This window comes from Daphnia carinata, chromosome 1 (genome assembly GCF_022539665.2).
Source record: "Daphnia carinata strain CSIRO-1 chromosome 1, CSIRO_AGI_Dcar_HiC_V3, whole genome shotgun sequence".
NCBI classification, from domain to species: Eukaryota; Metazoa; Arthropoda; class Branchiopoda; order Diplostraca; family Daphniidae; genus Daphnia; species Daphnia carinata.
In genome coordinates, this window is record NC_081331.1 from 8691352 (window position 1) to 8703433 (window position 12082).

The 12082-nt window shown below is 44.8% G+C and overlaps 1 protein-coding gene across 1 annotated transcript; it reads left to right on the forward strand.

The window, feature by feature from the left end:
* The first annotated feature begins 620 nt into the window (after positions 1 to 620).
* LOC130693540 (uncharacterized) lies at positions 621 to 11518 on the forward strand. Its single transcript, XM_057516710.2, has 12 exons — positions 621 to 947; positions 2878 to 3014; positions 3116 to 3271; positions 3480 to 3718; positions 3833 to 3903; positions 3989 to 4102; positions 4209 to 4311; positions 4399 to 4557; positions 4675 to 4800; positions 4874 to 6440; positions 6587 to 6721; positions 6782 to 11518. The coding sequence occupies exons 2-12, from the start codon at positions 2942 to 2944 to the stop codon at positions 10717 to 10719; spliced, it is 6681 nt and encodes a 2226-aa protein (XP_057372693.1). The 5' UTR covers positions 621 to 947; positions 2878 to 2941; the 3' UTR covers positions 10720 to 11518.
* Positions 11519 to 12082: the final 564 nt, after the last annotated feature.

Here is a 12082-nt window from a genome sequence, read left to right on the forward strand (position 1 = left end):
CTGCTATGCACAGGATGACATGCAGAAGACATAATTGAACGGTCGAAGCTGGTCGCCTTGGTTCTTGAGATCACCACCCTTTGGGAAATCTGCAAAATTTGTCCACGTAAAAATTACAATAAGGTATTATTTTAAAGATGCCGGCACTGAGGAAGGCTCTAATACGCACAAAATAAAAGGACGCAAAATGTAGCCTATTCCTAGTTCTTTTTCATTGTTGTCGTCTTATTATGGTTGTCATTATTATTATTAATTTGCATTATGTTATTTCAGGTTACATAATTTTACGTAATTTATTTATTGATTTGTCTTTTTCGATTCTGTAATTGAAGAAGAGATTCTCCTCATTGATAGGTCCAGGGCTAAAAGAAAAGATTTTCTTCTTAGGCTTGTGCATTAAAGTCTGGAAAATATGACATTGCCTTGTGCAACTTGGATGCCTTGCCTCGCCTTTGAAAAGTGAAGGTGAAAAACTGGAACTTGGCTTGTTGAAGAGACAACAAACTCAACAACAAAAGGGGCCGGGCTTGAACCGAAGCCGCTACCTTTTAAACCAGGGCACGGTTAGCGCGATCATGCTCAGAAACCCTTTCGCTTCTTACGAGGCAGTATATTTTGCGCTCGTGTCTCGTCTTGGTCCGTTGTTGAGGTAGTTCTTTCGTGGCGCCGGTTGGATCAAAAAGGATTGCCCCCTAATATTCTAAAGCGGGGAGAGCCTTGATCGCTAGCCGTTTGCCGAAAAAACAATCCAAAAACGAAAAAAAAACCACGAGAAACCCAAACAATACCGAAGAAGCAACTGAAATCAAAATATCAACTCATCTTTGATTTCCTGTTCATCTCGCATGTGAGCGTGTGGTGTAGGCGTATCACAACATTTTGGCCTAACCAAAACTCTGCCAGTCTCCTCATCTATTAAATTTCAGCCACTCATCGTCTTTGTACGGGTAAGCAAATTTCGTTCTTAAACTTCTCTTTATCTGTTGGGTCATCGAAAACCCCGTTTTAAACGTATCCCCCCCCCGTCTCTCCACCGACCCTCCCGTCAAAAAAAAAGGGAAATCAAAAACATTTGTTACTCGAAACCACCTTTTCTTTTATTCGAAAAATTCCTGTAGAAATGTTGAAAAGAAAAGATAGGCTGATAATTCCGAGTGAAAACTGGAATATGATCGTGTCGACCTCTCCCCTTTTAACAGTCATCTTATGCAATTGGAAACATGCAGCCTTGGACCAGTTTTCACTGCTACCATCATCTGCCCTAAGCTTGCTTGCTGTTCTCAGTAGGTGAATTTCTGATATAATAGACCTTGGCGTAGAAGTTTTCCCGTCGTTCAGTAGCTATTGACAATACTTGGAACTCTTTGACCTGGATACCACCAGTACGAAATTGGCTATGATTTTTGAAATCCACGAAGGGCAATTCCTCTTCACGGTTTTTTTTTTTTTTTGTTGAATGTTGCCTAGAAAGTGTTTAGCGTTCATGCACGTTCAAGAGCTTTCCGTTTTGCAAGCTTGTGTGAAGGTGGTACACGGTCTCGTCAGGGAGCAGCATTTTATTGACGACTTTAGTTTTAGGGATTTGATGTTCTCAGACACCTTTTCTAATTTTGCCCCCTGTTCGGCATTCACCATGAGATTAGTTTCGTCTTGAATCATTTTTGGGGTTCAAAAAATTATGAAACCTAATCTTGTTCTGCATGCAAGTTTTTAGATAATAAAATAAACTTCTATCCTTTCTAAAAAAATAAATGCAAAGAGAAAACCAAGAGAATGCTCGGTTGTCGAGGACGGGTAATTCTTTTGTTATAAAGCGTAGGCGTAGCTGACACGGTTTTGCGGTTCGCAGGGAGGGAAGCGTCTGCGATTAAGTGAAGGTCATATTAGCTGAGAACATAACGTTGGTTGGCCGAGAAAGTGTTTGATATGTTTTACTCACGTGAACTACTTCTCCTTTTTTCCATCCAGCTTTGCTTTATGAGCTCACAGCACAACATCTACAGTTGCTTGTTAAAGTTATTGCCTGGACAATTTCTACTTTCAATTTCATTTTCGAGAAGGGCACACTTGCAGCAAAGACTGAACGACAGGATTTGCTAGGGTCATTCTCACACTGTTAAAAATTGAAACTCTTTTTCTAGCGGAATGCAGATAAAATTCCAGTTCTGAAAACAGCAATACATAATATTCGAGAAAAAGGTAGAAAACCGGAGTTGACCGTCTAGAGACAAACGAGCCGTCTGTTTGACTGCCAACTAGACTAGTACATGTTGTTGAGCTATCAGATTGCGTTACGATTAATCAAATACTAACAGATTAGAATAGTGGAATAAAGGTAAGGATTTGTAAGTTTCACATTTCCAAAAATCGAAGAAAAATCATTAACTTCGGAGCATTACTTTCGGGCCAATTCGTAACAAGAAAAGTGGCTCTAAAATTGCTTTTGGAAAACAAAATAGTCATATGTGAAAAAAAAATTTTTTCTTTTATTCTTGCTGTCAGTGCACTTGCGATTGTCAAGTAGTTGATATCAAAAGAGAATTGCGAAATGCTAGTTCGAGTAAAAAAAAATTAAAATTTTCAATTGCAGAAAATCAAAACTAAGTATTAAAAACATAACAATAGTTTACTTTTTTAAGAACAATTGAACGATTTACCGAACTGTAGGCGTGACAGTACCGGTAATATAGTTAGTTTTTATGGTGCATCTTTTTTCATAGGGAACTTAATTTCGTTTGGGTTTTTCCACTTTTTGAAAACTAGAAGGCAACTTGCAAAAAAAAGAAAAAAATCGGATTGCCCTATTTTTGTATAAGTGACATTCAGAATGGGAACTTGTTTTAAACTTCTAACATTCACCAGAATTCTTATTTGCAGGCAACGTTAAACACTTGGTTACTTGTGCTAAAAACATCGCAAACCAAAGTGGCGCAGACGAAGAATGGATAACTGGCGTCTGTATCTCATTCTCGTCGGATGTCTTGTCTTGGGCTTTGCTTCCGGATCGTCTATAGGTAAGTTTTAAATTATTCAAGAATTAGCATTTGTCAACCAACATGTTTTAATAGAATACATTCACTTCTTTTTCTCCTTATTTTACACACGCAAAAAAAAGAATGCAATGGAATTGAGGAGCCCAACAAGTTTATACTGTGCTACGCGAATGTCTCCACATCGCTGCCAACGCACGTAGATGTGTGTCGTTGCTCCCATCTAGTCGTGCCGTTCGCCGTAAATACTCTAATCAACGCTAGCGTCACGTTAGATGAAGGTAATTGAGCAAGTCTGTACAGCCGTCTGTGTCAGAAGCCTGTTGCAATGTTACATCATCACTATTAAGATGATATTTTGGAGAACGGGTGATTCACGAATTGTTCATAACCGACAAGGTGGAAAGTAGACGATAAAGGGGGATGGATATGGTTTGAGCGAGAAGGTGATGGCACCATTAATGTCCTTTCATTTTGCGGTTTTCACAGAATTAGTTGCGTTCTTGAAAGCCAGTGGCTCTCGGAATGGCGGCCGATTACGTCGCGTACTTTCGCTAACCATGTCAACGGAAGATTTCTCGCCGATTTCTTCCGCTCAGTCGATTGCCACCAGTCTAGCAGGAATGATTGACGACCTACTCATCGAAGGCGTAGAAATTCACTGGCACCAGCCTAGCATCGACGAGAATTCAAAGAAAGACAAAGCGAACCTCGTTCTTTTCATGAAGGTAATGATTCTTTGACGTCTTGACTGAACTTAACGGTTGGCAGTTATTGAAGCCTCGATTGTAACTCAACTGCTTAAAACAATTGTTGTTATGCAATTACGTGTGTCCGTTCAGGAATTGCATGCGGTTCTTCAGGAAAAAATAATCGTCACTAGCAAAACGGATGCCACTAGCGACATGAACAGGTAGATATTGGTGACGTGCAAACGCATGGATTCTCTTGAGTGCACGAAATTTTACACTATTTTCATTTGCTTGGTGATCCAAAAGTACAAACGTAGAAGAGAATGGTGCCATTGATGCAACCCGGCCATTGATTCTTCTTCGTCTACCGACAACACCGGAATTGTTGGTCAAGGCCTTCGATCTAAAGCCCTTGGCAAGGTGCGTTAACAAGACACACGGCTTTACACTTAGTTGTGTCGACAACTTCATTTAATTTTTAAAATTAATATTTATTTTTTTTTAAATTTTTGTGGGCATTTTTTAGAACTGCCGACTTATTCGTTGTAGCTACTCACGATATGGCAGATGCGAACAATGTGACCTATCACCACAGCCGTCTAATGGGACTCTCTGATATCTTGAACACGGTAATCGATTTGCTTTTGTGCATAAAGTGGCTTGTAGTCACTTATGTAAATGAAACTGGTTTCACCGTTCAATGAATCTAAATGAAGGATTCTGTATTGGATTTGGTGGCAAGCCTCGGCGTATCATCTGATCGAGTGGTGGCGGCTATTCCAACCTTTGCCGTCCAATTTCGTCTGAGAGATGCACACCAAAATCTACCGGGATCGGCCATAGTCGGAGACCCTCTTCATATTAGCAAGGAACAGGTATGTTTTTTTTAGGCCGTTGATATGCTAGCTTCTATTGTGTCTCATCAATCTACGCCTGTCGTAAAAAAAAAAAATCCGAGAATATTTATTTATTTCCTTAAACTGCGCCCATAGTTGTGTTCATTGCTGAGCAAGGGAAATTGGACCGTCGAGAGAGATGATGATCTCACAGGTACTTATGCCTACTCAGAGGATGGAGACTGGATCGCTTTCGACGACGAAATAGCTGCCCAGATTAAGGTGAGCTTCAGATTTGAAAGGCTTATTCCAAAATGTCACAAATTTTACGTTTTAATCACGTTTGCAATTGTAGGCAAAATATTTTCTTCTGCGTGATGTTGCCGGTGTGGCGATGATGCCAGCCAACATGGACGACAAGCTGACACACGGCTGTAATTCCAACAGTACAGAGCCATCAATCGTCCAAATCTACTACGACCTGTTCCATTACCAAGAATCCGGCGAACGGACAAGGCGCCAGTTGGCTAACAGTCTCCAGGAGGACGTCTCTTCCATTGCGACAGCCTTATCCAGTCCACTGTACAACGAGCGTGTCAAGGCCTCACCGTATCGTATCGTTCGGATAGTCAGCCGTTCGGGAGAATCAAGCGTCATTCGCCAACCGTTGGAGAGCAGCCTGCAGTGCTCGCGCCAGGGCTACTATCGCCATCCAGAGGATTGCGGCCGTTTTTATCGTTGCGTTAAATTTGATCAGTACGTCGATGACTTCACAGTTTTCGAATACGATTGTCCAGAAGGGTTAGTATTCGACGAAAGGTACGAAGTCTGCACATGGCCCTCGCAAGCAGCTCCTTGTGGAGGTTCCAGTGAGATTCGACCCGTCCCGATGAACAAGTTCGTTTGTCCAGGGGAAGGTTACTTTGCCGATCCCGAGAACTGTCGCTGGTTCTTCGCATGCCGTGACTACGCCAAAGATGGTTCTCCATTCACTCAATACGAATTTCGCTGTCCCTTCGGTCTTCTTTTCGACGAACAGAATTTGATTTGTAACTGGCCATGGCTCGTACCACAGTGTTCAGGCGCCAGCACAGTCTACGCTGTCGGAAGTACCAGCAATGTCGACGTTGTCAAGTCGAAGCCACAACAGGGTAGTATTGCCATTGGAAGTCCTGGTTATCTTAGTGGAAAATTGGTTACTGGCGAAGGTCTCTACAAGGATCCACGCCCGGCGCCGTACATGGAAATCGTTGCTTCTACAGGTTGCATTGATTGCCAATCGGCCGGACTAGTTGTCCGAGATCCATCAGATGAAACTTATCCAGGATCGCCAAACGCGAAACAAGCCAAACTTGTACTTGCTATACCTGCCGCAACGATTGCTGACCAATCTACTCCTGTCCGTATCATCGTTGCTTCACCAGCTTCCTCTGAGCAGCAATACCTAGTGAGCACGACCCCATCGTCTTACGTACAAAAATACTCATCAACTACCACACCCGCATATAATACGGGCTACGGGCTCAGCTCACATGGTCCGTCTGGCTCTCACGGATCCCCTGCCAATCAGCGTACTTACGAATCTTCCGGTTCTTCCCAATTATCTGCTTCCTCAGATATGTATGCCCCGTACTCACCAGTATATCACGGAAACGAGCAAACATCAGGCTATCCCCGTGGTCCTACGTCAGTTAGCGCTAGCGCAACTGCTGAACAACAAGGGTCATACGGGAAAGGCGTATCAGATATTTATCGCAGCGAAACTTGGTCTAAGGCCAGTGGCCTTCCGTCTGCCTACTCTGATCCAACTGGCAAATATGCTGCACCCACCCAGGGATCCGGTATTTATTCTCCCCAAACTCAGCATGCTACCGTTGGCTACAACACGGGCGCTGGGCTCACTGGCGCTTCTAGTTATCTAGGTAAGCTCTTTTCTTTAAACTGTTTCTCTCGCTTTTAATTTTATTATTTATTTTTTATTATTTTTTTATTATTATTTTAACTATTATTATTATTATTATTATTGTGGTACATTACAGCCGAAGTTTAACAATCTAATCTTGTCAAGTCCAAACAGGCAAAGATGGCGCACAAGTACCAGACGGATCTCCAGGGTATTCTAGTGGTCTAGGTTCAGAAGGCGAACGCGGACAATATGACGGTTATTCCGGTGGTGGACATGCTGGTTCGGTCAATACTGCAGGTAAGCCAGGTTTCCCTGACTTTCAAGCGACGATTGGGTATTCTAAAAATTTGTTTGAAGGTTCCACATCTTCGTATAAAGCCACGGCACAAGATGCGTCTAAAGACAATTCACGTTATTCGCAATACCAAGACGGCGCACCGGCCTATCAAGTTCCCACTACAGAAGCGTCGTACATGCCGCACAAACCAGAAAAATCGGAATACCAGGCTCCTGCGGTGGCTCAAAAGAAACCAGATTCTCCCTATCCAATTCATGTTTCTACCGAAAATGTTTCTGGTGGTTTCAACGGCGCCCCTGCTTCTGCCAGCAAAACTGTTGTTGAAGCCTATAAGGATACTGCGTCCTATTATGAAGCTCCTGCTCCCGCGTACAAAGCTACTGCTCCAGCCTACCAAGCTCCTGCTCCGAGCTACCAAGCTCCTGCTCCGAGCTACCAAGCTCCTGCTCCAAGCAATCAAGCTCCTGCTCCAAGCTATCAAGCTCCTGCTCCGAGCTACCATGCTCCTGCTCCGAGCTATCAAGCTCCTGCGCCGAGCTACCAAGCTCCTGCTCCCACCTACAAAGCTCCTGCTCCAGCCTACGAGGCTCCTGCACCAGCCTATCAAGCTCCTGCCCCAGCCTACCAAGCTCCTGCCCCAGCCTACAAAGCTCCTGCCCCAGCCTACCAAGCTCCTGCTCCTGCCTACGAATCTTCTTCTCCAGATTACAAAGCTCCTGCTTCAGTGTACAAAACTCCTGCGCCTTCCTATGAAGCTCCTTCTTCCAGCTACAAATCTGCTTCCCCCGCCTACAAAGCTCCTGCCTCCGTCTACCAAGCTCCTGAGCCTGCCTATAAAGCTCCCGTCTATGAAGTTCCTTCTCCCGTCTACAAAGCTCCTGCCCCTGTCTACCAACCTCCTGCTCCTGCATACGAAACCGCTACTCTTGCCTACGAAGCTCCTGCTCCCGCGTACCAAGCTCCGGCTCCCGCGTACCAAGCTCCGGCTCCCGCGTACCAAGCTCCGGCTCCCGCGTACCAAGCTCCGGCTCCCGCGTACCAAGCTCCGGCTCCCGCGTACCAAGCTCCGGCTCCCGCGTACCAAGCTCCGGCTCCCGCGTACCAAGCTCCGGCTCCCGCGTACCAAGCTCCGGCTCCCGCGTATCAAGCTCCTGCTCCCGCATACCAAGCTCCGGCTCCCGCGTACCAAGCTCCGGCTCCCGCGTATCATGCTTCGGCTCCAGAGTACCAAGCTCCTGCTCCAGCGTACCAAGCTCCTGCTCCAGCGTACCAAGCTCCTACTCCAGAGTACCAAGCTCCTGCTCCAGCGTACCAAGCTCCTGCTCCAGCGTACCAAGCTCCTGCTCCTGTGTACCAAGCTCCTGCTCCCGTGTACCAAGCGCCTGCTCCTGTGTACCAAACGCCCGCTCCTGTTTACGAAGCCTCTACTCCCGCCTACGAAGCTTCTTCTTCTGCCATCAAATCTCCTGCTCCTGTCTATGAAACTCGCGTGCATGTTCACGGGACCACCACAGCTGTGAAAGAGGCATCTATTCCATACTATCCAGCAACGTCCACAACTCCACCTAGCCAAGCTTACGAAGCTGCGGACCCTAGCTACAAACCCCTGGTATCCGGCTATAAAACCACAGCGTCTGTCCACCAAACCTCTTTCCCGATCTACGACGAATCTACCTCCGTCTACAAAGCATCGGTTACAGTGGATCAAGTTTCACCCCCCGCCTACAAAAGCCCTACGTCCGTTTATACAACTCCATTCAGCGGCACTGACACATCCAACATTCGTATCCACGACGAGAAGACGGTTGTCGATAAAGCTAAGCCTTCTACTTACGAAAAACCCGCTCCTGCCGTCAAAGCCGACACTGGATCTCATTACAGCGTGTCAGCGCCGATCTACGAAGATCCTACTCCAATGGAATTGAACAAACCGTACGGTCCGCCTACACCTCGTCCATCAGGGCCTTCTGCTTACGATTCTCAGCAAGCTGATGACAAGAGTAAAAATGGATATTCCTCGACATTGACTGTCCCTTACGTTGAAGCGGAAGAGACAGGAGATGAACAGAAGCCATCCTATCCAGCTAACACAGTTAAGAACCATGCTAAGGGATATGATCGGAAACAAAATTTCGCGTCAGTCGCTGTTCATGGCTACAACGAACCGACCAGTAAACAGACTGTTTCCGGAGCAGGTGTCAGCGCACAGCAGGGCAAGACGAATGAAGCGACTGCGAACACAACTCCTTCGTATGCTTCCAATGCTGAATCTAGCAAAACGCAACAAGTCCATCAAGATTATGGAAATGGTTACGTGAAAGGCGAGACTAAAGTAACTACTTCATCTTATTCTTCAGGCGTGGCATTATCCGTACAACAAAACGGCAGTGAGAAAAGCCAAGGAACATCGATTAAAAAAACGGAATGGGATATAGAGGATCTTTTCCATCGAGGTTCTCCAAGTGAAAAAACGACAAAAGCGCCCAGCAGACGACCAACTTCATCACTTACCAATGCCATGCGCGACGTCAAACAACCGATGAAAGCATATCAAGAAATGGGCAAGGTTAGTGGATCTCGACTTACTGGATCTGCTGGTGAAACGCGAGGAACAGGTGGAACTGGCGGAACAAGGGGAACAGGTGGAACCTACGGAACAAGGGGTACAGGTGGAGTCGGTGGAACGCGAGGGTCAGGAGGCGTCGATGACACTCGGCGAGGAGGTCTTGGAAGTAGAACACAAGGTTCCGCAGGATACAAATCAGCCAGCGGGCTACGCGATACGACATACGGAGCTCCTGCTGCAGTGAGTGCAACACGATACAACGTTGCAGGGCACAGCACAGCATGGGACGGTTCAAGCGGTGGAGTACACGGAAAAAGTAACCAAAACACCAATTCACCCACTTCCAGGTATCAGGATGATTACGAGACGTCCGGTCAGCTTGGAGATCATACGTTCGGGTTGAAGGAGGATGTAAAAACTAAAAATAAATATAATGCTTCTCAACTAGACGTGGTCCAATCCCGCACTGCAAGTGTGAGGCCGAAAGCAGATTCAGACGCCAACAGAAGAGTTTCGAACGGCAAAATTTCTTACGCTGGCAGTCGCATCGCAAACGGAAAGTCCAGTAGCAAACAACAAGACGTTTCAGATGCGATTGGTCATGTTGAATACAAAGGTTCAGACCGTGGTTATGACGAACAGCGGAAGGCGGAAGCGACATCGGGTGTCGATTATCAAACACGCCAATCTCAGTCAGATGCAACGACATCACGCCCTGTTTCTATTTACCGCGACAAAGTGTCTTCACCACCAACAACAGATGAAGTCAACACATCTTACAGCGACAAAAAAATCACGGTTAAAGTCCCGTCAACCAACAAAGCAGCTATTTTGGAAAAATGGACCACTGCCTCTTCGTCTGCTTTTAACACTAAAACAGACAGCGTTGGAGCAAACCGCCCGGCGGTTGGTAGCGAGTCTTATGCGCATGCTGCATCAGTTAAACCACAATCTTCAGTCAAGGATTTGAAGTTAAATAATAGACAAGGGATCAAGAACAGAGTCAACGTTAAGACGGAGAATCAACGCATCACTGTTCAATCTAATGGCGAAACATCGGCAAGTACTGCAATCACGTCGTCTTCTGGGAAGAAAATTTCCAGCGATGGCTTGGGGGCCATCACCGAAATCGAATATGGTAACAGGTATTTGGAAAAGATTACAATTGCCCAAGCGACGGCAAGAAACGAAACACTGGGGTCGGAGGTATGTGTTCGAGCCGGTCTCTTCCGTCACCCATCTGATTGTCAAAAGTTTTACGAATGTTACTGGGATCGTTGGATTCGTCAGTATACGGTACATATATTTAAATGCCCTGTTCATCTTGTATACGATGACTATATAACAGCCTGCAACTGGCCATTGGACGGGCCAGCTTGCGTTCCTCACGAAGCTGTTAAGCTCTACCCTGAGCTACCATCAGCTGCCTGAAATCTAAGGCTCTCCATACTTGCTGACCTACCGGCAGCATTCTCAATATTGGGAAACACTCCAGGGCTAAATTTTCTTTAAGATTTGCAGTTGCATTCTATACTTAAGTACGTAGATTTACACATAAATTCTCGGGTGTGAAATAATCTGAGATTCTTTTTTTAAAACTATTGGCTTATTTGTTTGAAAATCATATGAATGTCAAGAGATGGTCGTCGAGTTGTGGCGAATTTCAATTGAAATGTACCAATGGGGATCGCCTCACATTGCTTTCAAAAATCCTACTTTTTGCACCTAAACAGAATAAGTAATTTGCATTCTTAGTTCTATAATTCACCAATCCTTTGAAGATTACCGATAACATATACAGTCGCTTAGAAACTTACCTAGATCCCACTCGATAGCATTTTTTACCTATTAAAGGGTTGTCAGTTTCATGTACGAGATTTGCGTACTTTTACTACACATTATTGTGCATTTATTCTGCCTCTTGAATTGGATCCTGGTATATGAGTAACCAATTTAGCTAGCTTTTCATTGTTCATGAACAGGTTACATACGAAAATTATATAAGATTTTTCCCAGGGCCATTTACTAAATGCTCATGCACATCAAAAAGTTTTAATTCATGTCTGAGATCTACTCCACATTCCGGCTTTGGAACGGAAGACAATGAAGAAAATCTCTACTATTATTTATTTCAACAGAACAGTGAGTTTTTTTTTTTACCTGGTAAAATCTTTGTGGGTATTGTATATACATAAAGCTTATTCTATAATACACCAGTTTCGGGCATAAACGACAATTGACCACGATTCTTTATATACAACCAAAATGCATCAGGAAAACAAACCTTATGAATCAAATTGTTACACGCAAGAGAGTATATGTTGGTAAAGTGCCGGTCCACTTATAGAAACGCCTAGCTATGGAACCGGCACGGTTATCGAACCAATTTTTCCCTTGCCATGTTTCAGCGCCGCTGTTGGCTGTATTTTGAACTAGATTCGTGTTTCGGTGGCGGGAATCAATGGGATGCACTTTAAAACATGCAAACAAATATTACTTCAATTGGCTTAATAAGCATATATTGAATAATTGATATTGAATAATTGACGGAAAAGTAATTCGAAAGCATGAAAAGTAAATGCGAACAGCATTACCGTTGTGCTATACGGCTTTCGCAGACCGTCAAAGTTTGGGTAATGAATGAATAGACCATAGATGACTGTGATCGGGTACCTGGTTATAGAACAACATGGTCTCCGCGAGTTGACTCGACCGTTCGGGTTCCCAGCGGCACACGATTCCTGCGTTTTGATTGGCTCACCAACCAGTACACACCGCCACTGAAGAAGGCAAC

What these genes read in the sequence shown, in the direction of transcription:
- LOC130693540 (XM_057516710.2), top strand. Translation starts at nt 2,942, where the DNA reads ATGGATAACTGGCGTCTGTATCTCATTCTCGTCGGATGTCTTGTCTTG. An exon ending in TGGCGCTTCTAGTTATCTAG is followed by an intron (nt 6,441 to 6,586) that starts GTAAGCTCTTTT and finishes AATCTTGTCAAG; the next exon opens with TCCAAACAGGCAAAGATGGC. An exon ending in TGGTTCGGTCAATACTGCAG is followed by an intron (nt 6,722 to 6,781) that starts GTAAGCCAGGTT and finishes ATTTGTTTGAAG; the next exon opens with GTTCCACATCTTCGTATAAA.